The sequence below is a fragment of the Clinocottus analis genome, unplaced genomic scaffold (genome assembly GCF_023055335.1).
Source record: "Clinocottus analis isolate CAN_PGR_092001 unplaced genomic scaffold, fCliAna1.0.p SCAF_6, whole genome shotgun sequence".
Classification (NCBI taxonomy): domain Eukaryota; kingdom Metazoa; phylum Chordata; class Actinopteri; order Perciformes; family Cottidae; genus Clinocottus; species Clinocottus analis.
Window position 1 is genome coordinate 21,158,312 of NW_027176218.1, and position 18,710 is coordinate 21,177,021.

Sequence of the window (18,710 nt, forward strand, 5' to 3'; positions counted from 1 at the left end):
AGCTTACATGCACATAGTGAGTATTCAATACATAATGTGGATGGGGAGAGGTGTTACTCAATGAAGATGTCTTCAGTGGGACAGGAGTAGCCGATGTTCTCCTTGTAATACTGCTGGAAGGCCCTCCTGTAGGACGCAGAGAGGAGACAACTCAATGAGAGCATCTGTTACGTCGTATCATCCAACTCTCTCACTGGCCTCACTGACACATATCATGATAACGAATAATATAATGATAGATATGATTATATACAGCTGAAATAAATAGCCCTGAACACAGGACATTTAACCAACTGTAGCATGACTCGTAAAAAAAAAAGTCTCTTTAAGTAAAAGGAGCAATAGCTTAATGTAAAATATTTCACTTTTTGTCACAAAATTTGAATCAAGAATAAAAGTACTTATCATGTAGAGTTGTTAAAACTATGTTATCAGCTTATTTTATTGATGCATTGAGCTTAAGATGGATTAAAATATGTTTTACTGTTATTGTGTTTAATGTATACGCTTCCCTGTCAATAAGCTGATCACATGTTTTGTTTATCAAATCTTAAATAGCAAAGTTTCTCGTAATTCCTGCTTGAAAATATATATACATAAAACCTAAGGGAGTACATGAAGTGTGTAATGGTGGAGCCAGTACAGTATTTCTCTGTGTATTGGAGTATTATTAAAGTATAAAGTCACAAGAACCAGTGATACTCAAATGAAGCTCAAGTACTTCATGTTACTTTCAGAGTACTTTCTACCACTGGCCCTGAGCAGATATACATATCCAATAGCAAAAGTAAGAAACTACGAATACAATAGAGTAGATAAAAATACAGCGTAGGATACAATAGGTCTTACCCTACAGACTCGGCCAGAGGATGTGATGTCGCCTCTGACATCATCACATGACAGGCAAAGCGCTGTTGGTCAGGATGTTTGGTGATGATGCCGAAATACCTGCGATGGCACGATCAGACATGTACAGTTCAGAGGGGCATTTACGGACATTCGTGGAGGCCAACCTGCTCATGCGAGTGTAGAACTGGATTAGATGAAGTCACGCTTCCAGGGGTCCGACTCACTTGCTGTGTTTGGGATGACAGCCACAGAACGAGATGTTCTTCAACTGGAAGAAGTGGAAACACTGGTCCCCCTGATAGACGACACACACAGCGTGAGATGTACCACTTTGAATGTTTTAAGTCCAAAATGTTCTCTCTGGGATATTTAATCAAAGTGACATCAATATTAACAGCTTGTAGTTACTGCTGATTGCCACTACACAGCGCTACCGCTAACTACAGCTAAGCTGCATGATAATTCCCTGCAGCAGGTGACTGGATTAAAAGAAGGTTTGAAATTTAAGAAGAAAGGAAGGTTGGTTAGATATGTCGTGCACGTACCCTGTGTGCAGAGTGACACTGGTCCTGCACACTGATCTTCACACCCCTCACACTAACCTCCAGCACACAGGCTGAAGGCCGCTGACCTGCTAACCGCCTGTTACACGCCACCTGTAAACACAAAGAGTCAGGAAATCACTGGATGGACATACCTGCGAGCTTTGACCCTGAGCAGCACGGTCTGGTTTAGGAGGGTCACTCGTCTTAGTGTCACTATCATCTGACCGTTGTGTTTATGGTTGAGACGGCTACACTGGGAGGCCGGGTGAGAAGCTGGCCTGTCGGGAGGGTTAAGGCTCAAATATGTGGAGAGCTGTGTGCATTTTCAGACACCTTCTCCGGAAAGACCTCATGAAAAGGGTCAGAAATACAAATCCAAGTGTATATATACGTGTGTGTGAGTGAGTGGATGTATGTGAGAGAGTTGAAGGTCAGAGAAGGTGGGATAGTAATGATATTCATATGTTTCTACAACATTATCCACCAGTGCAATTTAACAGCCAGTTGTTGTTGGTTGCTTTTATGATTTTCTTTTCTTTTTGTGTATGAAATTGCCTTGTTGTATATTTGTTTTGGGGAGGGGAGGCGAGGCGAGAGGGCTGTAATGTGTATCCTCACCATTTGGCTGTCTGATATCTTTTCCTTTCACTCCACATTTGTGAGGTCTATTCTACATTAAGTCTTGTTTTGTAACTTCTACAAATAAAGTTGTGACCTCCAGTATGTGGTGTGTGTGTGTTGATCAAGATACATTTGTGTATTTGAAAAAAATACACAACTGACGAGGCCACTGTATTTTCATTTTCGTCACATTTCATCTGACGCTTTTATCCAGATCAACTCACATTCTTGCTCTAGACGCCGTAGACACAGCAGCAGGGAGCTATTCAGGGTTAAATGTCTTGCTCAAGGACACATTGACAGGACTAGTGGAACCGGGGTTCGAACCACTGATGGAAAGATGGGCATGCTCACCACTGACCCACAGTCGCCCCCATCCTGAACTATCCTGAACCTCGTGAGCATTAGTACTGAGCCCTTTAACAGCATCTCAGCTCCACAGACACTAGAAGTTGGTATTGTCCCAGGAAAAGGTCCTTAACTGTTGGATTGTAACCCGCTGCAAAGTAAAAGTATGATGTAAAACTAAAGAGGAAAAGGAAAGAACGTTTCTCTTTTTTAGAAACTAAGCCTGGAGCTTTAAAGGTGCTGTAAAGGTATTAATACGGATTTGTACCCAGTGAAGGAAACAGAGATTACTGCTGCAACAGGCACGTTGTTCCAGTTCATTTAATCTCAGACAGATTTGGTTTTGTTTGTCTTGGCTTTGAGGTTCCTGCCTCCACCCCGCTGCAAAAGGTGGAGGCGGAGATGAATGAATGTCCGAGGCGAGCCGACGACACACGCATGAAGTAGCTCTCGGCTAACGCAGTGAGCTTCCATGCTCCGATGTATCCTCATACAACGGTTTATATGATATCTTAGAAAAAGCTATTCCTCATTTTTAGTTCAATTTCCAAAAATGTCCAGCAACTCGTGTCAATTTTAGCTGGTTACATCAATACAGTGTTTTCGATACAAACTTATATTTCAATATTGTGGTTTTGGTTCGCATAACTAGTACGGAAGTCACGTGACTGATAAATCAGCATTTCCTGTCAGGATTTACCGTTTACTTCTACCAAGAGACACTTTTTTGGACATTTTAGGAACTTTGTGGGAACATCTGACACACTTTTAGGAGCCAAGTGTCAGATTCCCTCTCGCTATATGCTCAACGTGGAAGTGTAGCTGTATTATTGGAGCAAAACACCTAAGCACCTGTAGCAATGGGACTTGTAGTCACACATGTATCAGTAAATGTAGACAACATTTTGTGCTTGTATATTATTTTCCTCTTCCCCAAACTCAACACAACAGTTACAGCTTCTCAAATTGTTCATTGCTGGCGCACAAATCCTGAATTATAAATGCATTTTAACACAGAGTGAAGTGCATTGAGTGCGGTCCGTGTGTACCTTCTGCATCGCAGCACAAAGTATGTCGTTGCCTTTGTGGACCGGGACCTGAACCGAACCCAGGAACTGCACCATGAACCGGTCTATCCAGCCATCTTTTTGGACTGCGAGAGCAAAGGAGAAAGAAAAAAAACCCTTCATTTATGAGTTGTTAATAGTAATGCTATTCATTTTTTTCTGTCTGTTTTTGTTTGCAATGCACCTTGGTTAATATCTTTAGCCATCGACACAGCATAGAAGGCAGGGAAGATGCCAGTAGCTCCGGTCCTCATGTTGTAGCCCTGACACCACAGGTCCTCCGACTGGTCCAGCAGTAACACCGGGTCGTCTGCTTCGAGGTACAGCTCATCTGCGTGACGGGGGACGAACCTACACAACGTACAGGTGTCAGTCTCGTGAGGTGCATTTGGACATGTCACGATTAGTTTGAGTGTGTGTGTTTGTGTGTTGACCTGTAGACAGCTCTGTGGCTCTGTTGTCTCTCCACTCCGTCCAAAACACAGGAGAACACACCAAATGGGCCGGCGCCTGAGTGATACAGCGCTGATGTTAGACTCACAATCGTATCATACAATCCTTTCATGAAAAAAACCCCACAAAAGCAAGTGATCCAATGTTGACACTGAGGAATGGAGATCTCAAATATCGAGGAACTCCACTTGGAGACCCTCAAAGTCAATGCAACGCATATTCAAAAAGCATAATTAAAAACAATCCACGTTTGAAAAGTGCTGCACGGACCTGAACAGGTAAAATCACAAGTAAAAGAATAACCAACATAACCATCAATGCACACAGCTCAAAGGCACAAATAAACAACAATAAGTCAAAAATCAGCCACATCCGGAGAATTAAAACGCTAGTGAATAAAAGTATATTTCAAGACTGGACTTAAAATTATCAGAGTAAATCCCCCACGACTACATTTCTTGTTTAAAAACGTCATAATAATAATATAATGGTTGGAGTTTATCTATCTATTATCTATTTATCTACATATTTATTTAGCTACGGGAGCAATTTTAGGGTTAAGTGTCTCGCTCAAGGACACATCGACCCCGGCTGGCGAGGCCGGGGATCGAACCGCCGATCCTCTGAATGAAGGACGAGTCCTGCGCCACGGTCGCCCAAGACACTGAAACCCAAATTGCTACCGTAGCGTTGTCTGAATGTTAGTGAGTCCTGATGGGCAGGAGGCCCCTCCCATCAGTGTGTGAATGAGTGAATGATGTCATATGTAGGGTTAAAGAGCTTTAGTATACAATAATGCTCCTATGGACCGGCCTCTTGTTTTTTATTTTTTTGTCTTGGATACTATGTAAAATATAAAATTGAATTTCTATAGTATTCTGTTCTATTTGTGCAACTTTTAAATGTGCATAATTGTGACTGTGACCAATACATGTTCATTCGATACATGAATTTATGAGTAACAGCAACATACAAATGACAAAAAGCGTATTGATTGAAAATAAACCAAAATGAAAATTTAAAGTGATTATCAGGCGACAGAAGTTGGCTCAGAAAACATCCTCTCGTCAACATCAAATGGTGGAAAACAGAATTGTGACGCAGACAATCTAAAAACCTGAGTCAGCATTTTTTACGTCTAAACTCGCAGGAGCAGGATTATTCATTTCCCTTTTTTTCATGTAATCTCAATATTTTGATAATACAAACCTGTGGTGCTGTAATGACTGCTGTTGTTGGAAAACAGGTTGTGGAACTTCTTACTTCTGGAAGCTCCTGGTCTTCCTCCATTGGACTCCTCCACTGAAGTTACCTTGGGCTGCTTGCAGATCCGTGCCACAACTTCCCTCCTCCTTTTCACCTCCTCCTCCCTCCTCTTCACATCCTCTTCCCTCCGCTTCTTAGTCTCCTCTTCCTCCTTTCTTCGTTTTTCTTCCTCTTTCCTTCTGTCTTGGAGCCAAAAACAAGGAAAAGTTAAACTATGAGCAGAAATAAAAAGGTTAGATTACAAGTTCAGAGATAGATACACATGCTGTGTAATCTAGTGTGGTGCTCCACAAGGCCGAGTATTGGGCCCTCTACTCATAAAGACATCATCATGTCTTATTGGACAGATAAACCAAAAAGTGAAAGCATGATCTAAGCTATCTTTTTTCACATAGCGCTTATTCTATAAGTATTATCATATACAGATTATTGCTTGAAAACAGTGAATTGGTTTGAAATTGTCATCTTTGCATTGTGAGTGCACACACACACACACACACACACACACACACACACACACACACACACACACACACACTAGTGCCGTTAAAGATGCATATCTTGCATGCAAAGAAATATTATCTTTCATTAGATCAACAGACTAAAATAAGATGAAATTACACAAATACTTACTCAAGAAATCAATAATTTGACCCAAAATATTGTTAAAAAACAATTGTATGGCTTTAAAAAATGGTTTTATTGCTAATGCTGAATGAAATAGTGTACGGCAACACGTTCTGAGTCCCAAGACGTCAAATCATGCAACTTGGTCAGTACTTCTTGGCTTAAGACACCAATGCTCATTGAACAGGAGGAGATCGCTGCTCATGTTGTGTAAAACTTAATCCCGTAAGACTCGTGGAATTCATTTTAGTTTCCTTCAGGACAAATTGTAAACTCAGTTTGTACACAAGAGGTTTTACTTTGGACTTTGTGAGCACACCCATGCTCCCAAAGGGATAATCCCTTAAACCTCATGACCTTTAATGAACTGTTTGGGACAGAAGAGCCATGTAAAACAAATAATATGTACCTTGCTTCCTCGCACCGTCGCTGCTCTTCCTTTCCTCCTCATACTCTGGGTCCTCCTCCTCATTGGCTGACTGATACACCGTCTCCGCATCACTGTCATCATTGTGCTCATTGTAACTGTGCAAGCAGTCCTTGAGGCTGACCAGCTCTAACTGAGCGTGTTCATCGACCACCAGGGTGTATTTAACAGAGTCATAGTTTAGCAGGGCCGTAGCTTCACTCTTTGGTACAATCTGAGCAGCTGCACCATCTCCCTGAGTGTTGGAGTTGGTGCCATCCACCTCAGTGTTATAGTTACCTTTTCCTCCCCTTGCTTCCGCCTCCGACTTGGTACAGTCCATCTCTGTTGTTTCTTTGTATGTAAGGCCAATCTGGACGTTCACGCATGGAGTTGGATCGTTCTCCCCTTCTTCTTCGCTGATGTCGGGGTCCACTCGGTGAAACAGGGAAGGATGCAGAGGCCCTGGTGGGGGCCCTTCTGTATCCGAACTGAGGGACATTCGGTTGGACCCCCCCTCGCTGCTGGACCGGGACAGGTTAGAGGGGTGGTCCTGGGTCCTGTCATGGTTCTGGCCTTAAAACACACAATGTGTTAGATAGTAGTTAGATATATAAGGAGTCATTTAAACACTACTTGCAAATGTGGAAATTGTATGAACCACTTCACACAAGTTACATACCTTAAACTTCTTAACAGATCTGATTAAATAGATCAGAGCAGTGGTTCTCAAACCTTTTGTCACGCCCCACTTTGGAGGAATCAAAATGTTCGAGCCCCAACGCCCCGACAACACGGGAACAAAATGGTCCAACTTGTTGAGACTCCTCCATCCGTGTTTTTTTAATGAATAGATTAAATAAAATGTAAATCCCTTTCAAGTAAACCAGATTGCTCCATCTGACAACAACTAATAACATGTGAAATCACTTTGTTAAAACAATGCAAATAAAGTTATATATGTGCAAAAAATAACTCATATTTGGCAAAAAGATGACCAAGGAAGCCGGTTGGATCCCTATTTTCTCCCCATAGTTTCATGTTGAAGTGTCCTTGAGCAAGGCACTGAAGCCCCAGAGCTTCACAGCAGCACAAAGCTCCTTCATTACTAAGGATGGTGACATGCAGAGAATAATCCCCCACTGTGGGATTAATTAAGGATTCTTAAAATATATATATATATACACTTTTTTTTTTAAAGAATCTGCATCTCCCCCGGCGCCCCACCTGTAATACTTCCGCACCCCACTAGAGGGTTGCGCCCCACAGTTTGAGAACCACTGGATTAGAGGTACCTTCCCTTTATACATCATGACAAAAGCTAACGAGTACTAGCCTCTTAGCAGAGAGAAGCCAGACGCGTCACAGCACTACTCTTCTTCACGACCCCCCCCCCCCCCCCCCCGGGCTGAAGACGGGTTCATTACCTTGGTCTTGGGTCTTGTCCTCGGTCCTGGGTGCTACCGGCGTGCGTGGCACCACCATGGCTGGAAGATAAACTTCCTGGTTGGACTGCATGTTACTGGACTTCAACGCGCCTCTTCTGTTAACCTCTTTAGCGCCAACTTTTCCTTTCCCGTCGGCCCCCCGGCTCTTCAGTCCATTTGTTTCTCTTGGCCTCTGATGTCCATTTCGCTCTTTCTCCTTCGCCCTGGACTGCTCACACAGTCTTCCTCCCTTCCTGTCATCCTTCCCTGCCGTCACTCCATCCTTTCCTCGGATGTCTCCCAGGCTCCTCTCTCTCATTGCCGGGGCTCCTCTTCCTCCTCTCTTCTGACTCTTCGGCGTGCCGGAGGACTGGGTGTGCGTGGCCCCGGCCGTCTGCCTCTCTCGCAGTCGAGCTCGCGTGTCTGCAGCGTTCGCCGCCGCCTGAGCGTTCGCTCTGCTGTTGGCTCCCTTGGCTGTGGGCGGTTTTGGGGTCGGCCGGCGCGTGTTGTGTTGGACTTTGTCCTCTGCTTTTGCTTGGAGATCTGGTGGTGTTAGATCCCCTTAAGACACACAGAAAACAAACAAAAGTATCAGATTATGTATGAGGCAATTAGTTGCGCACAAAGGGATTATCAGAGTAGCATACAGTGGGCCGTTTATCCTGGAGAAATGAGGATTACAGCAGCAAAAACGCACATGATTCATTTTTAATATATTAAGGACTATTTCCCTTGAGGATAGAGAGATAAATAGATGTCTGCCCGCCACTCTTCTCTTCCTACTGCTGTCGATGGACATGTTGACCTCTCCTACCGGACAAAATGAAGGTAATCTGAGAGCAATTCTCACCAAACCGTCTCAAAAACTAAGCGGCAGAGCATTCAAAAGGTAACAGAGTCTCTTACACTGAAGAATTGACAATCACTGGAAACAATCAGTCCTCTTATTGATAGGAGGTTCATCCTCATCACGTGTACGGGTCCACAACCTCACAGTGCGTTCTCCTTAATAAAGGCCCTGAGACTCCGTCCAGATCTGGAAGAAAGCCCAGCTCTGGAAAGGGATCAGTCGCATCACGAGTTTCCTCTCCTCTGCCGCAGCGTCTCCACCTCCTCCTCCGTCCGTCTCTCAGCCCACCTGCTCAGGATGAACCCAGTCTGCCAAAAGGAGTTCAGTCCAAGAGAAAAGGCCATCGTCGGTGACGTCCATCAGTCCGGGACAAGCTACATCCTCCGTTTTCCTTCAGGGATAATTCCAGAAATCGCACACTGCGCTGCTGAGAGCTGGTGTTGTGTTGTGTTGGATGTCCGGCTCCGTTAAGGTGCAGTGAGCAAGCAAGCAGCTTCCAGTCTCCTCCATTTAAAAAAGTCCCAAACCTTAAAATGTGCCTGATAAAAAGGAGGTAATCCACAGTTTTAAAAGAATCCATGAAGAAGAGCGCAGCTCTACTCCCGGACCAGCTGCCTTCATTTATAAATACAGTTATTTAACCATCTGTTGCACCTGTGAGGCTGCACCTCTCTGCTTGCCATGTGTACCAGACACATCTTTTTGGTAAAAACAGTACACTCTGAAGGCATGTAAAGTCCACTAAGATGGCCTACAACCAATGTGTCTTCAGGTGGGTCCATGCAGGCCGGGCTGCGCACCAGAGCAGAGGCTACCATGGTGTACTGCAAGGGTGTGGGCTCGTGGTGTTGTTCGTATATTTTAAATATTTGTTTGTTTTCTACTGTTCTTTTTGTCTATTTGTTTGGTTTGGTTGTGTTCAATGCTTTTATGGTATGGTCTTTGATGTTTATGCCGCCATTTGGGTCGTGTTTTTGCTTTGCATATCTGTGAAAGCACTTTGTAAGCTCTGTTTTGAAAAGTGCTGTATAAATAAAGTTATTATTATTATTAACAGATTATTAATAACTAGAGGCTCTGCCTCTATAGGACATCTGTATGTTCAGACATTTCCATTTCGCCTTCCATTATAAGAGTTGTATCTTTCTTTGGCTTTAAATTAATTTAATGAAATGAGAGTGCAGTAAAAATTGCTGTTGAATCTGCTTAATGCTGTTTAAATACAAACCATTGTAGCGCATTAATGTGTGCACCTTGTAACAAATGATTAGAAACAACAGATAAACCTATAGTTATCATCTAATATCTAGTTATCATCTATATTGTATTTACAGATCTAATTATTCATGGCAACAAAGCTTCAAATGTCAATTCTGTGAAAATATCTAATTCTGCATTCACTGCATTTACAACAGGGAGATGAAATTAGAACCATCTGGACATTGTTATTTAAAGTCAGTGTATTTCAGTGTTTTCTACCTGTACTGGACCGTACCTGTGATATGAGGGGAGGAGGAACGGGAGTCCTTCCAGCTGTCCTTCTTGCCTAAAGAGTTGTTGTTGATGGAGTCCTGGAAGGAGTTAGTGAGACAGAGAAGCAGCGTCAGAGCACGTGATTGGGTTATCACACACACACAAACACACACACACACACAAACACACACACACACACACACACACACACACACACACTCTTAAGCCTGAGGTGTTAAAGCACAAAGCTGACTGAGAAGGAGCAGAGATCTGCTGGATAACTTAGATGATACATTACTCTACATCGATGTTGACACAGAGGTTATTAACGTCAACACCTATGAATACATTATGTTCCTGTTCCCGTTTCATACGTTTGCTGCAACTATTAATTGCTGCCTCCGTCCGTCCACCCGTCCCCAACCATCCCTCTCTTTTTGAACGGGGAGAGGAAGGAGCGTTGACCAGGAAGTCTGCAACGAATCAGCCGTGACGTCATGGAACGCTGACTCACGACTGACATCCCATCATGCATCTTTTTTTTCCCCTCTTGCCCACCCCATTCAGCTACTATGGTTACTGAGAGAGAGAGAGAGAGAGAGAGAGAGAGAGAGAGAGAGAGAGAGAGAGAGAGAGAGAGAGAGAGAGAGTCCATTATCTCTCTCTGTGTTATGCACAGCTCTCTCAATGATGACATTCTCTTTCAGCAACAGAAATCTGATGAAGCCACTTTTAATACCGTTCATCATTTTCTGATGCCCAGAAATATCCGTGACACGGTAACAAGGCAGTTAAAATATGTTAATTTACCCGTTACCATCAGTGAAAAGCAGTAAAAACACGTTCTCATCTCAAACGTCTCATGACAATGACGGTTGAGCTCAGCAAAGCCAAAAGGATTGTCTGATTGTGCGTCTGCAAAAACCTGCACAAACAAGACAATGTTTCATTTTCAAAGAACTGTTGGAGTTTGATTTATTATAATTAGCCAGCAATGTCAAATATGTGTCATGTTTAGAGTGCACATCGACCAGCGTATCTGCACTAGTATCACTGTAACAGTATGACTCAAAGCAAAGCTGGAGAAGAATACAACTTTGCCCTGCAGGACGCTGGACCTGCTGGTGTCATCAGGTCAGGACTCAGAAAAATAAGACGAGAATAGAAAATGTCTGGAGGGGAAGACTCTGACTTTCCAAGATCCCATTAGGAAAATAAGACGTCAATGGAACATACTTAAGAGGGGAAGTTCACGACTTTCCATGAAGATAATAACATATAAATTACACCATTAGTTCCAGCGCCATGAAATAAAAAAAATCTAAAAATAAAGCGGGGGGCAGAACCCAAGACCTTAGAAATTACCCCGAGGCAACAGGAAGAGTAAAGGTGGAGCGTTGGCCTCAGACAGTGTTCAGGGCAGAATATTCATTTAGTTAGTCTTCGGTTTATACTTATAAACCTTAAAAAAATAAACTCTATTGCATCGTTTCCAGTGATTTCTTCAAACATCTTTGGGACACCAATAGCTGTAAAATGCAGAATAGACTAAAAGTGTCCAACTGGGCCGTCCTGAGCTTCTGTAGCGCCTTCAACGGGTGAAATGCATCCCTGTGCTGCCAAGATGTAGCATCTCAGCTCATCTGTGCTATTTGTTTAAAATTGAATGCATGCCTTTGGCTCAAAAGGCATACATTTGGTTTATGCAAATGAGCCTCGTTGCAAAAATAGTCACAAAGATCAGCCCTGACGCCGTTACAGTTGAATTGCATCCAGAAAGAGAGTCACGCTATGACGTACACCAGTGGTCATCACGTATTAAAGAGCTGCGCCCCAACTGACCTGATATCAGTCTGAACATCATTCTTTTTGTCTGGATTTATTCTGCCTGCTGTATTCTTGGTAGAAAATAACACATTTATGCTTTACCATATGGATAATTGCAATCAGATGCAAAAAATGGCACTAAATTGCAAAACTCCAGATTTTTCTTCAGTGCCCAAAGCAGATGAACATGTTCAGAGAAATCTCTCTCTACTCAATGGATTTGCTCACAATTTTGCACAGTTCCCAAACAAACAAACGTTGATCATTCCCTGACTTTTGCTTTCACACCGTGATCATTTTGCACACATTGTGAGGCTGGTAAGGGATGCAGGGCTGCAGGGAGAAAAGGGCAGACGGGTTTAGCTAAACTTGAACCTGATAACACGATCAAATTACCCCCCGGTGGGCCAGGCTGTGTCGGCTTTATCTCCGTTGTTGTGATACCTATACTGCACTAAGCAGTGATGTCCAACCGGACCTACAAGGACTCTGACTTGTAAAAAATGACAGCTAAAAGTTAGATGAAATAGAAATTAAAAGTAGAGGATAAACAATTGCAACAGATCGCAAAGCTAATGGGTACATGGTTCAAATAGAAAATGTATAGTAATGGATAAACTGTTAGGAAAGATATCGAAAATTGACATAGCTTATAATAATAGCATTAATTAAAAGTTAAAATAGTTAGCTAATAGTTCAAAGGAATGGACACATGATTAAAGTGTCTATCTTCTGCAACTCCAAACAACATAACGACATCCTCAGGTCTAACAGCATCACATAACATCCTCAGGTCTAACAGCATCACATAACATCCTCAGGTCTAACAGCATCACCATGTAACCAAAGCAAACTGAGGAATCCTCATTGGCTGAAGGTTTGAGAATGATGAGCAGGTTTGACTCAGTTTCTGTCTAATTAGGCTTAACTCCATTTAAAGTGATTTAAAAATGACTTTCGCTCAAACGTAACATGCCATGGGCTCAATGTGGTTGCTGTGATGCTGAATAGCTTCTTTGTTAACAGCAATAAACAGTGTGGAGACTCAGAAGCTACAGAAAACTACTTTTTTATTATTACTTATTTCAAAGTGGTCCCCTTCCTGGACTTTAGCAGTGTGCTGCATCAGCTGTAGCATCTCCTCTTCCTCATCCTCCTCCTCTCCACCACATGCCTTTAAAAACCTTTTGCACACTGGAGGAATAGGAGGAAGGGAATATGTCGCATCACACCACACTGTATAGGCATGACTGTCAAATTCACATTCTACTTTTCCTCACGTTTGCTCATGACACAGGGTTTGAATTCTCCACAGCAACGCAAAGTAGGCGGACGATGTTCTGGTCTCAGATTTCAGTGCCTGAACACACCACTGCTAAAGAGCAGCCTGCGTATACAATTGTTCTCCTCATGGAGATGAGACAACTTTGGAAAAGAATGATAGGATCTTTCAGTTGGAAAAACGTCCTGATGGGCAGGAGGCCTCTTGCATGTGAGCCTCTGCCATCAGTGTATGAATGAGTGTGTATGTGCTTTGAGTGGTGAGTAGACTATAAACACACTATCCAAAGTAAAAGTCCATTTAGCATTTAGTAAATGAGTTGAATGAGCCCTAAACCCTTGGTACTGTAGTCTCTGGCTCCTGTTTACTGGATGTAGTGTGGGGTATATCACCGGGTCACATAAACACGGTGTCTGCTTCCTCTTGTCCCGCTGGAGTCCTGATCTCTGTCTTACAGTGCACCAGCTTGATGATGACACCATACACTGTATATAAGAAGTGGACACAGTCACCGGGACGTCAGCTATTAGTTTGTGGACTGCCGCTCAAGTTCACCTTGCCGGCCGTCGTTATCTTGGATTACGATTGTCGCCATCTTGGTATTTTGTTACCAAGAAGTGACGTGGAGAGGCCGTGTACGGCTCTGGTTGGTTAGCAAGCTGTCAATCACAAGGTAGTCCCACCCTAAAGCAGGTTGCCGCCTGGATGCCATGATGGAAACGGGTCAAGATCGTGGGCCCAACGGGAGGTCACCAACCTCCTGTTGCTGGTTTATTCTGAAGTCCTTTTTCATTCTTCATTTTTTTTAGGGCCCAAGCAGTGACGTAGTCAGAGCGGAGGACCTATTGAATTCATATCGTTTCTTATTCTTCTCGTTCTTCCGCATCTATGCGCCGGGAAAAGAGCTGCTTGGGCTCAACCTACACTATTCAAAATGTCCACACAAATTGATGATCGTATCTTGCAATATGTGCTCCAGTAATAAACTCAAATGAAGACATACTTATGAAAAAAAAAAAGAAAAATAGTGAGGTCGATGTGTTTGTGATGGCAGCTAAATGCAGTCCAGTCAATACACGCTCACACCCCAGCATGCAACATGTTGTTCTTTGATATGAGTGCATTTTTTTACTTTCTGGCAGGCTTTAATAAACAACATTCTCCAGAAGACTAAAACCTTTGTGTGTTGATGTCACGAGAGGCCAGCCAAGAACCAACGGCACAGCTGTAAAATGATCAGGTCCAGGCTCCCATCACACGAGGCTACCATCTTGTATGCTACACTAAATCGGACCAAATTCCACCTCCACCGTCTTTCCATCGCATTATTATTTGGGCCTTGACAGACAAAAGCCGTCACAACAAGAGGGATTTCATGTCCTGTTCCAATGGACAAAAGAAACTCCTTTCCATACCGAGTGATTTGGATGTTGTTGTTGACAGAAACCAGGTTAGGTGTGAATGACTCTGCTCTGTGACACAGTAAACCGATGCAACAGAAAGAATACACAAGTGTAGTATTGCTGAGTAAGTGCTAGTCACTACTGCTGGCTCCCTCCAGAGACAACTCATTGCTGCTCACCGCCTGAGCAGCCAGCGCTTTAGCTACAGTTCACTTCACAATCATCCACACTGGTTTCATAGCAATCTTATTTTTTCGGTTCTCTTACTAGAAGACACTGCTACAGCTGACCCATCTTAGACATACTTGTTAATACAGTATTTCACAAGATGGCAGAGCAGATGGGATCCTCTTGTTTTCACAGCGCAATCAGGGTCAGTCCCCACAACAAGCACTATGTTCTGTCAACGTGTCCTTGAGCAAGTTGCTGAACCCCTGACCGCTCATATGTGGGTCCGTTGTAAAGCGACATGGTACAGATTGACCAATAAATATGAATATTCTCAATATTTTAGGGGTATTTGTTGAGAACACTGACAGCAAAACACAAACCTAATTAATGCAGGACAGAAACACACAGCTAGCTGAACCATTTTAATAACCATCCCACTGCCAGCACACACACACACACACACACACACACACACACACACACACACACACACACACACACACACACACACACACACACACACAACCAACAGCATACACAAACTGTCTCATTCTGAAGACAGGATCCTCCCTGGAAGCACACACACACACACACACACACCCACACACACACACAACCCAGGATCATACACATACTCACGTATCCACACTGGGACCACTCGGCCCAGCTCATCTGAAAAACAAGGCATCCTCCCAGCCTCCCTACCTGGGTGCCAGCTTGTGGCAGCTGTGGGAACAGAGCCAGGGTGGTTGGTCTCTTGGGTCGATATTTGTCCATGACAGCGCAGGTTGATCTCCCTCTGACAGGCGACAGCTTCCTACCTCCCTCCTCCTCTTCCTCCTCCTCCTCCTCCCCCTCTTCTCCTCTTTTAATAAACCAGCGTTGGCGCTCCTCACCTTGAACAAGGCCTCCCCCATCCACCTCTACCTCCTCTCTTCCGCTTCTTCCTCGGCGTTCTCCTCAGCATCGATCAGATGCTAGCTCAGCCTCTGAACACGCCCCCTTCCACTCCCTCCTCGCCTGATCATTGGCCGGCTGCAGCGTCACATCATCATCATCCCCACCAGCACCATCATCTTCCGGCAGGGACAGAGTACAGCGGAGAGGAGAGGCCGAGAAACAGAAAGAGGAAGGAGGAGTATGAGAGCGAGGGATGCGGTTAGTGTTGCATTGTGATGGGATGAGAACGGGCCGACAGAGAGAGGGAGGCAGGGTGGTGAGAGAGAGAGAAAGGGAGAGATGCAGAGACGGAGAGAGAAGGGGGAGGAGGCAGTCAGGGCCAACCAATCAGAGCAAGGCATAACATCATCAGCTCATCTGCCTCTAGCGTTTTCCGTGAGTTAAGGCTGTGTGTGTGTGTGTGTGTGTCTGTGTGTGTAACCCAGTCCAATAAGATTATACTGTAACAGTGATCCCATGACGAGACAATGGAGGCAGACAAGCCAAGTCATTCAATAGCAGGCAGCAAACCAGTCATTCAACCATGTTGCAAGCCAACAGTCAGTCAATCACTCCTTTAGTCCAGCAGCGGGTCAGTAAACCGATCGTTCGGGCGTTCAGTCAGCCAGCAGCTAACAAACAAGTCAATAATTCAGTCAGTCAACAAACCTCATTGGTCAGTCAGCCAACCAGAAAACTACTTAGGCAAAAAAAAAAATCACCAGTAAACCAAGAACTAGTCTGCTAGTTTAATTAATATGTCAGCCAATCAGAGAGTCGACCAGCAATGTCACATTGTGCCCAGTAATCAGTAATGCAGACAATAAAACTATCACAGTACTTACCATACAGTCGCCACATCATGTAGAAAACCATGATTCTGTCATTCAGCATAGCAGGAAAAACCTTCTTTAAAAAAATATGTATATATATATTTTTAGGTCTTTGCTCAAAAATTGCATACCCAAACTACCACTAGGGCGATTTGAATCATTTTGGTGTTATAATTAAAAGCTACACATGTGAGATTTTGTTCAGATGTGTAAATATTAATTGTTATGTTACCAGTTAAGAGTAAATGAAGATGACACAGCAAAAATGAAAAGGTTTCAGGTCCAACTCTGACCCAGATCATAGCACAAGATGAGAACATTCTCTCTGACTTTGATGAAGTGAAGCAGAACAAAGTTAGAGAGCGTTTAGTTCAGAGAAGTCAGCCGAGGTCTCTATTTGAACTTCCTCATGGACCAAACCATAAGTTTCGTCCTCTGGGGGGAGGATTGGTGTCTAAAAGATTGAACCAGTCAGTCCAAGTTATTTACTTAATGTCAACTAAGCTGTCATTCATTCAGGCAGCCGCTAACAGAGTCGTGAATCTGAAATCTGAAACACGGATCTACAGATCAGTCAACGGTCCAATTCCTCAGCGAGTCTCCTTTCTGCTGGCTCCGTCAAAGTGCTTCAACATTTATTTACACACATACACTGATGGATAAACATCACGACATTAACAATTATACAACAGCAAAATATGGCAACCAAAAGAAAACTCTGTGAGAAACAAAGCTTATCACGCACACACACAATTTTAAAAACTATGACTACAATGTACTTTTGTCTTTTCAGAATGTATTTTATATACATTTTTACTTATTGTGCAATACTTTTACACACTTATTTTTATTACATCTGTATATTTAATATTAGTCTTACTGTTAAATTAATGAATTTAATGTTGTATTAGCGTTTTACTGTTTATTTATATCACTTGAGCTTCATCTTTATTTACTGTGAGCAAGGCAGCTGTAATCCTGTAATTTCCCCACTGAGGGACTAATATAGGATTATCTTATTTTACCAGTGTGCACACTGTTAAAACATGTTGGTCTCACAGGAAAACATAACACAATAACACACAAGTGACAACTACAGGTGACTCTGGGTCAGTGGTGAGCAGGTCGTCCTTCAATCAGAGGATCGGCGGTTTGATCTACTTGATCAGTGACTGCTGTGTGTGTGTGTGTGTGTGTGTGTGTGTGTGTGCGCGTGTGTGTGTGTGTGTGTTGCTCATTTACATGTTTTTCATGCGCTCAGGCTTTGGATGCACTGACAGGTAGGATCAATTCATTGTTGGTATGCGTCTTATCATAGGAGACGTTAAGAATAACACTAATATAGAGTATTGGCAGCCTTATCAATAACATGCGAGGATGAGGAGCCATGCCGAAGAGCAGAGACACCGCCGTCTAAACATACACCTGCTCATATAATATCTCTTTTCGTGCAGTATTCAGTGTGTTCTTTTTCACCCACGAACAAAGAAAGGCGCTCACTTTAGTCCAGCGTCTGCTCCTCAACATGGAGGTCAATCAGCCACGCAGCAGCTGTCCTTCACCCCCAGCTGTTACCACTAAGTCATCAAGTCCCACAGCATTCAGTCATTTAAGGGAGCTCAGTAGTTAACACTATAGGGAGGTCTCTGTTGAAATCTGCACAGCTGTTAGCAGGTAGAAAAGGCTTTTATTATCAGCACGACGTCGCTGTCATTATTGGCGTAACCTCATTGTTAGCGTAAACTTTATTCTCATCCTTTGAAGGTAGTATTGGGGCGCGTACAAATCCTTACTCAAGTTATTAACTTAGTTGTGCTAGAATGAGGTAAGTTAAGTACTGTGAAGTCTAAAATTGCCACTAAATGTATGAATTAAAAATCCTGTCTATTCTTTGTAGGGTGTTGTGGATTTCCTATCTGCTAATTGGGTGCATTACATGTTTCCCCATGGGGGGAGGTAAGGATCCATGACTTTTGGGACAGCCTTAAATGAAAGCTGACGACTAAAGTAAAGTTTGTCTCACCCAGAACATGCAGAGAACAGAGCTGATCCAAACTTCATGTGGCCTTCTGGGAGTTGGTTCAGTGGAACGGGTGCGAGTTCTGACCCGAGCAGCAGCTCCCCTCTACCAAGTCTACCCAAGCTCTACCCAAACCCAAGCTCTTACCAAGCTACTGGACGTCTTGCCCCTCACGACGGCTTTTTCTGGGCTGGACCTGGCCATGTCGGCAGCAGCAACATGGCTGCGGGTAATGCGTTTGACACTGGCTCTGCTGGTTTTAGAGAAGGACGCAACAGTCCTGAGGTCCGTGCACATGAGTTT

At 43.5% G+C, this 18,710-nt stretch overlaps 1 protein-coding gene across 2 annotated transcripts in view; it reads right to left on the bottom strand.

The window, feature by feature from the left end:
- The window catches only part of LOC137804673 (C-Jun-amino-terminal kinase-interacting protein 1-like), a 17,314-nt gene extending 1,478 nt beyond the window's left edge, over positions 1 to 15,836 (bottom strand). Inside the window, exons 1-12 of one of the 2 annotated variants that reach the window (XM_068604067.1) lie at positions 15,321 to 15,836; positions 9,955 to 10,030; positions 7,610 to 8,170; positions 6,483 to 6,758; positions 5,093 to 5,332; positions 3,865 to 3,940; positions 3,615 to 3,781; positions 3,413 to 3,516; positions 1,395 to 1,505; positions 1,074 to 1,144; positions 850 to 948; positions 1 to 126 (exon numbers count right to left, since the gene is read on the bottom strand). The exon at positions 1 to 126 is cut by the window's left edge and continues 1,478 nt beyond it. In XM_068604067.1, the coding sequence (XP_068460168.1) occupies positions 54 to 126; positions 850 to 948; positions 1,074 to 1,144; positions 1,395 to 1,505; positions 3,413 to 3,516; positions 3,615 to 3,781; positions 3,865 to 3,940; positions 5,093 to 5,332; positions 6,483 to 6,758; positions 7,610 to 8,170; positions 9,955 to 10,030; positions 15,321 to 15,392 (1,926 nt within the window). In that variant the 5' untranslated portion in view covers positions 15,393 to 15,836 and the 3' untranslated portion in view covers positions 1 to 53. Of the gene's footprint in view, positions 127 to 849; positions 949 to 1,073; positions 1,145 to 1,394; positions 1,506 to 3,412; positions 3,517 to 3,614; positions 3,782 to 3,864; positions 3,941 to 5,092; positions 5,333 to 6,185; positions 6,759 to 7,609; positions 8,171 to 9,954; positions 10,031 to 15,320 lie in introns of both variants that reach the window. The other variant, XM_068604066.1, reaches the window with a different exon arrangement.
- Positions 15,837 to 18,710: the final 2,874 nt, after the last annotated feature.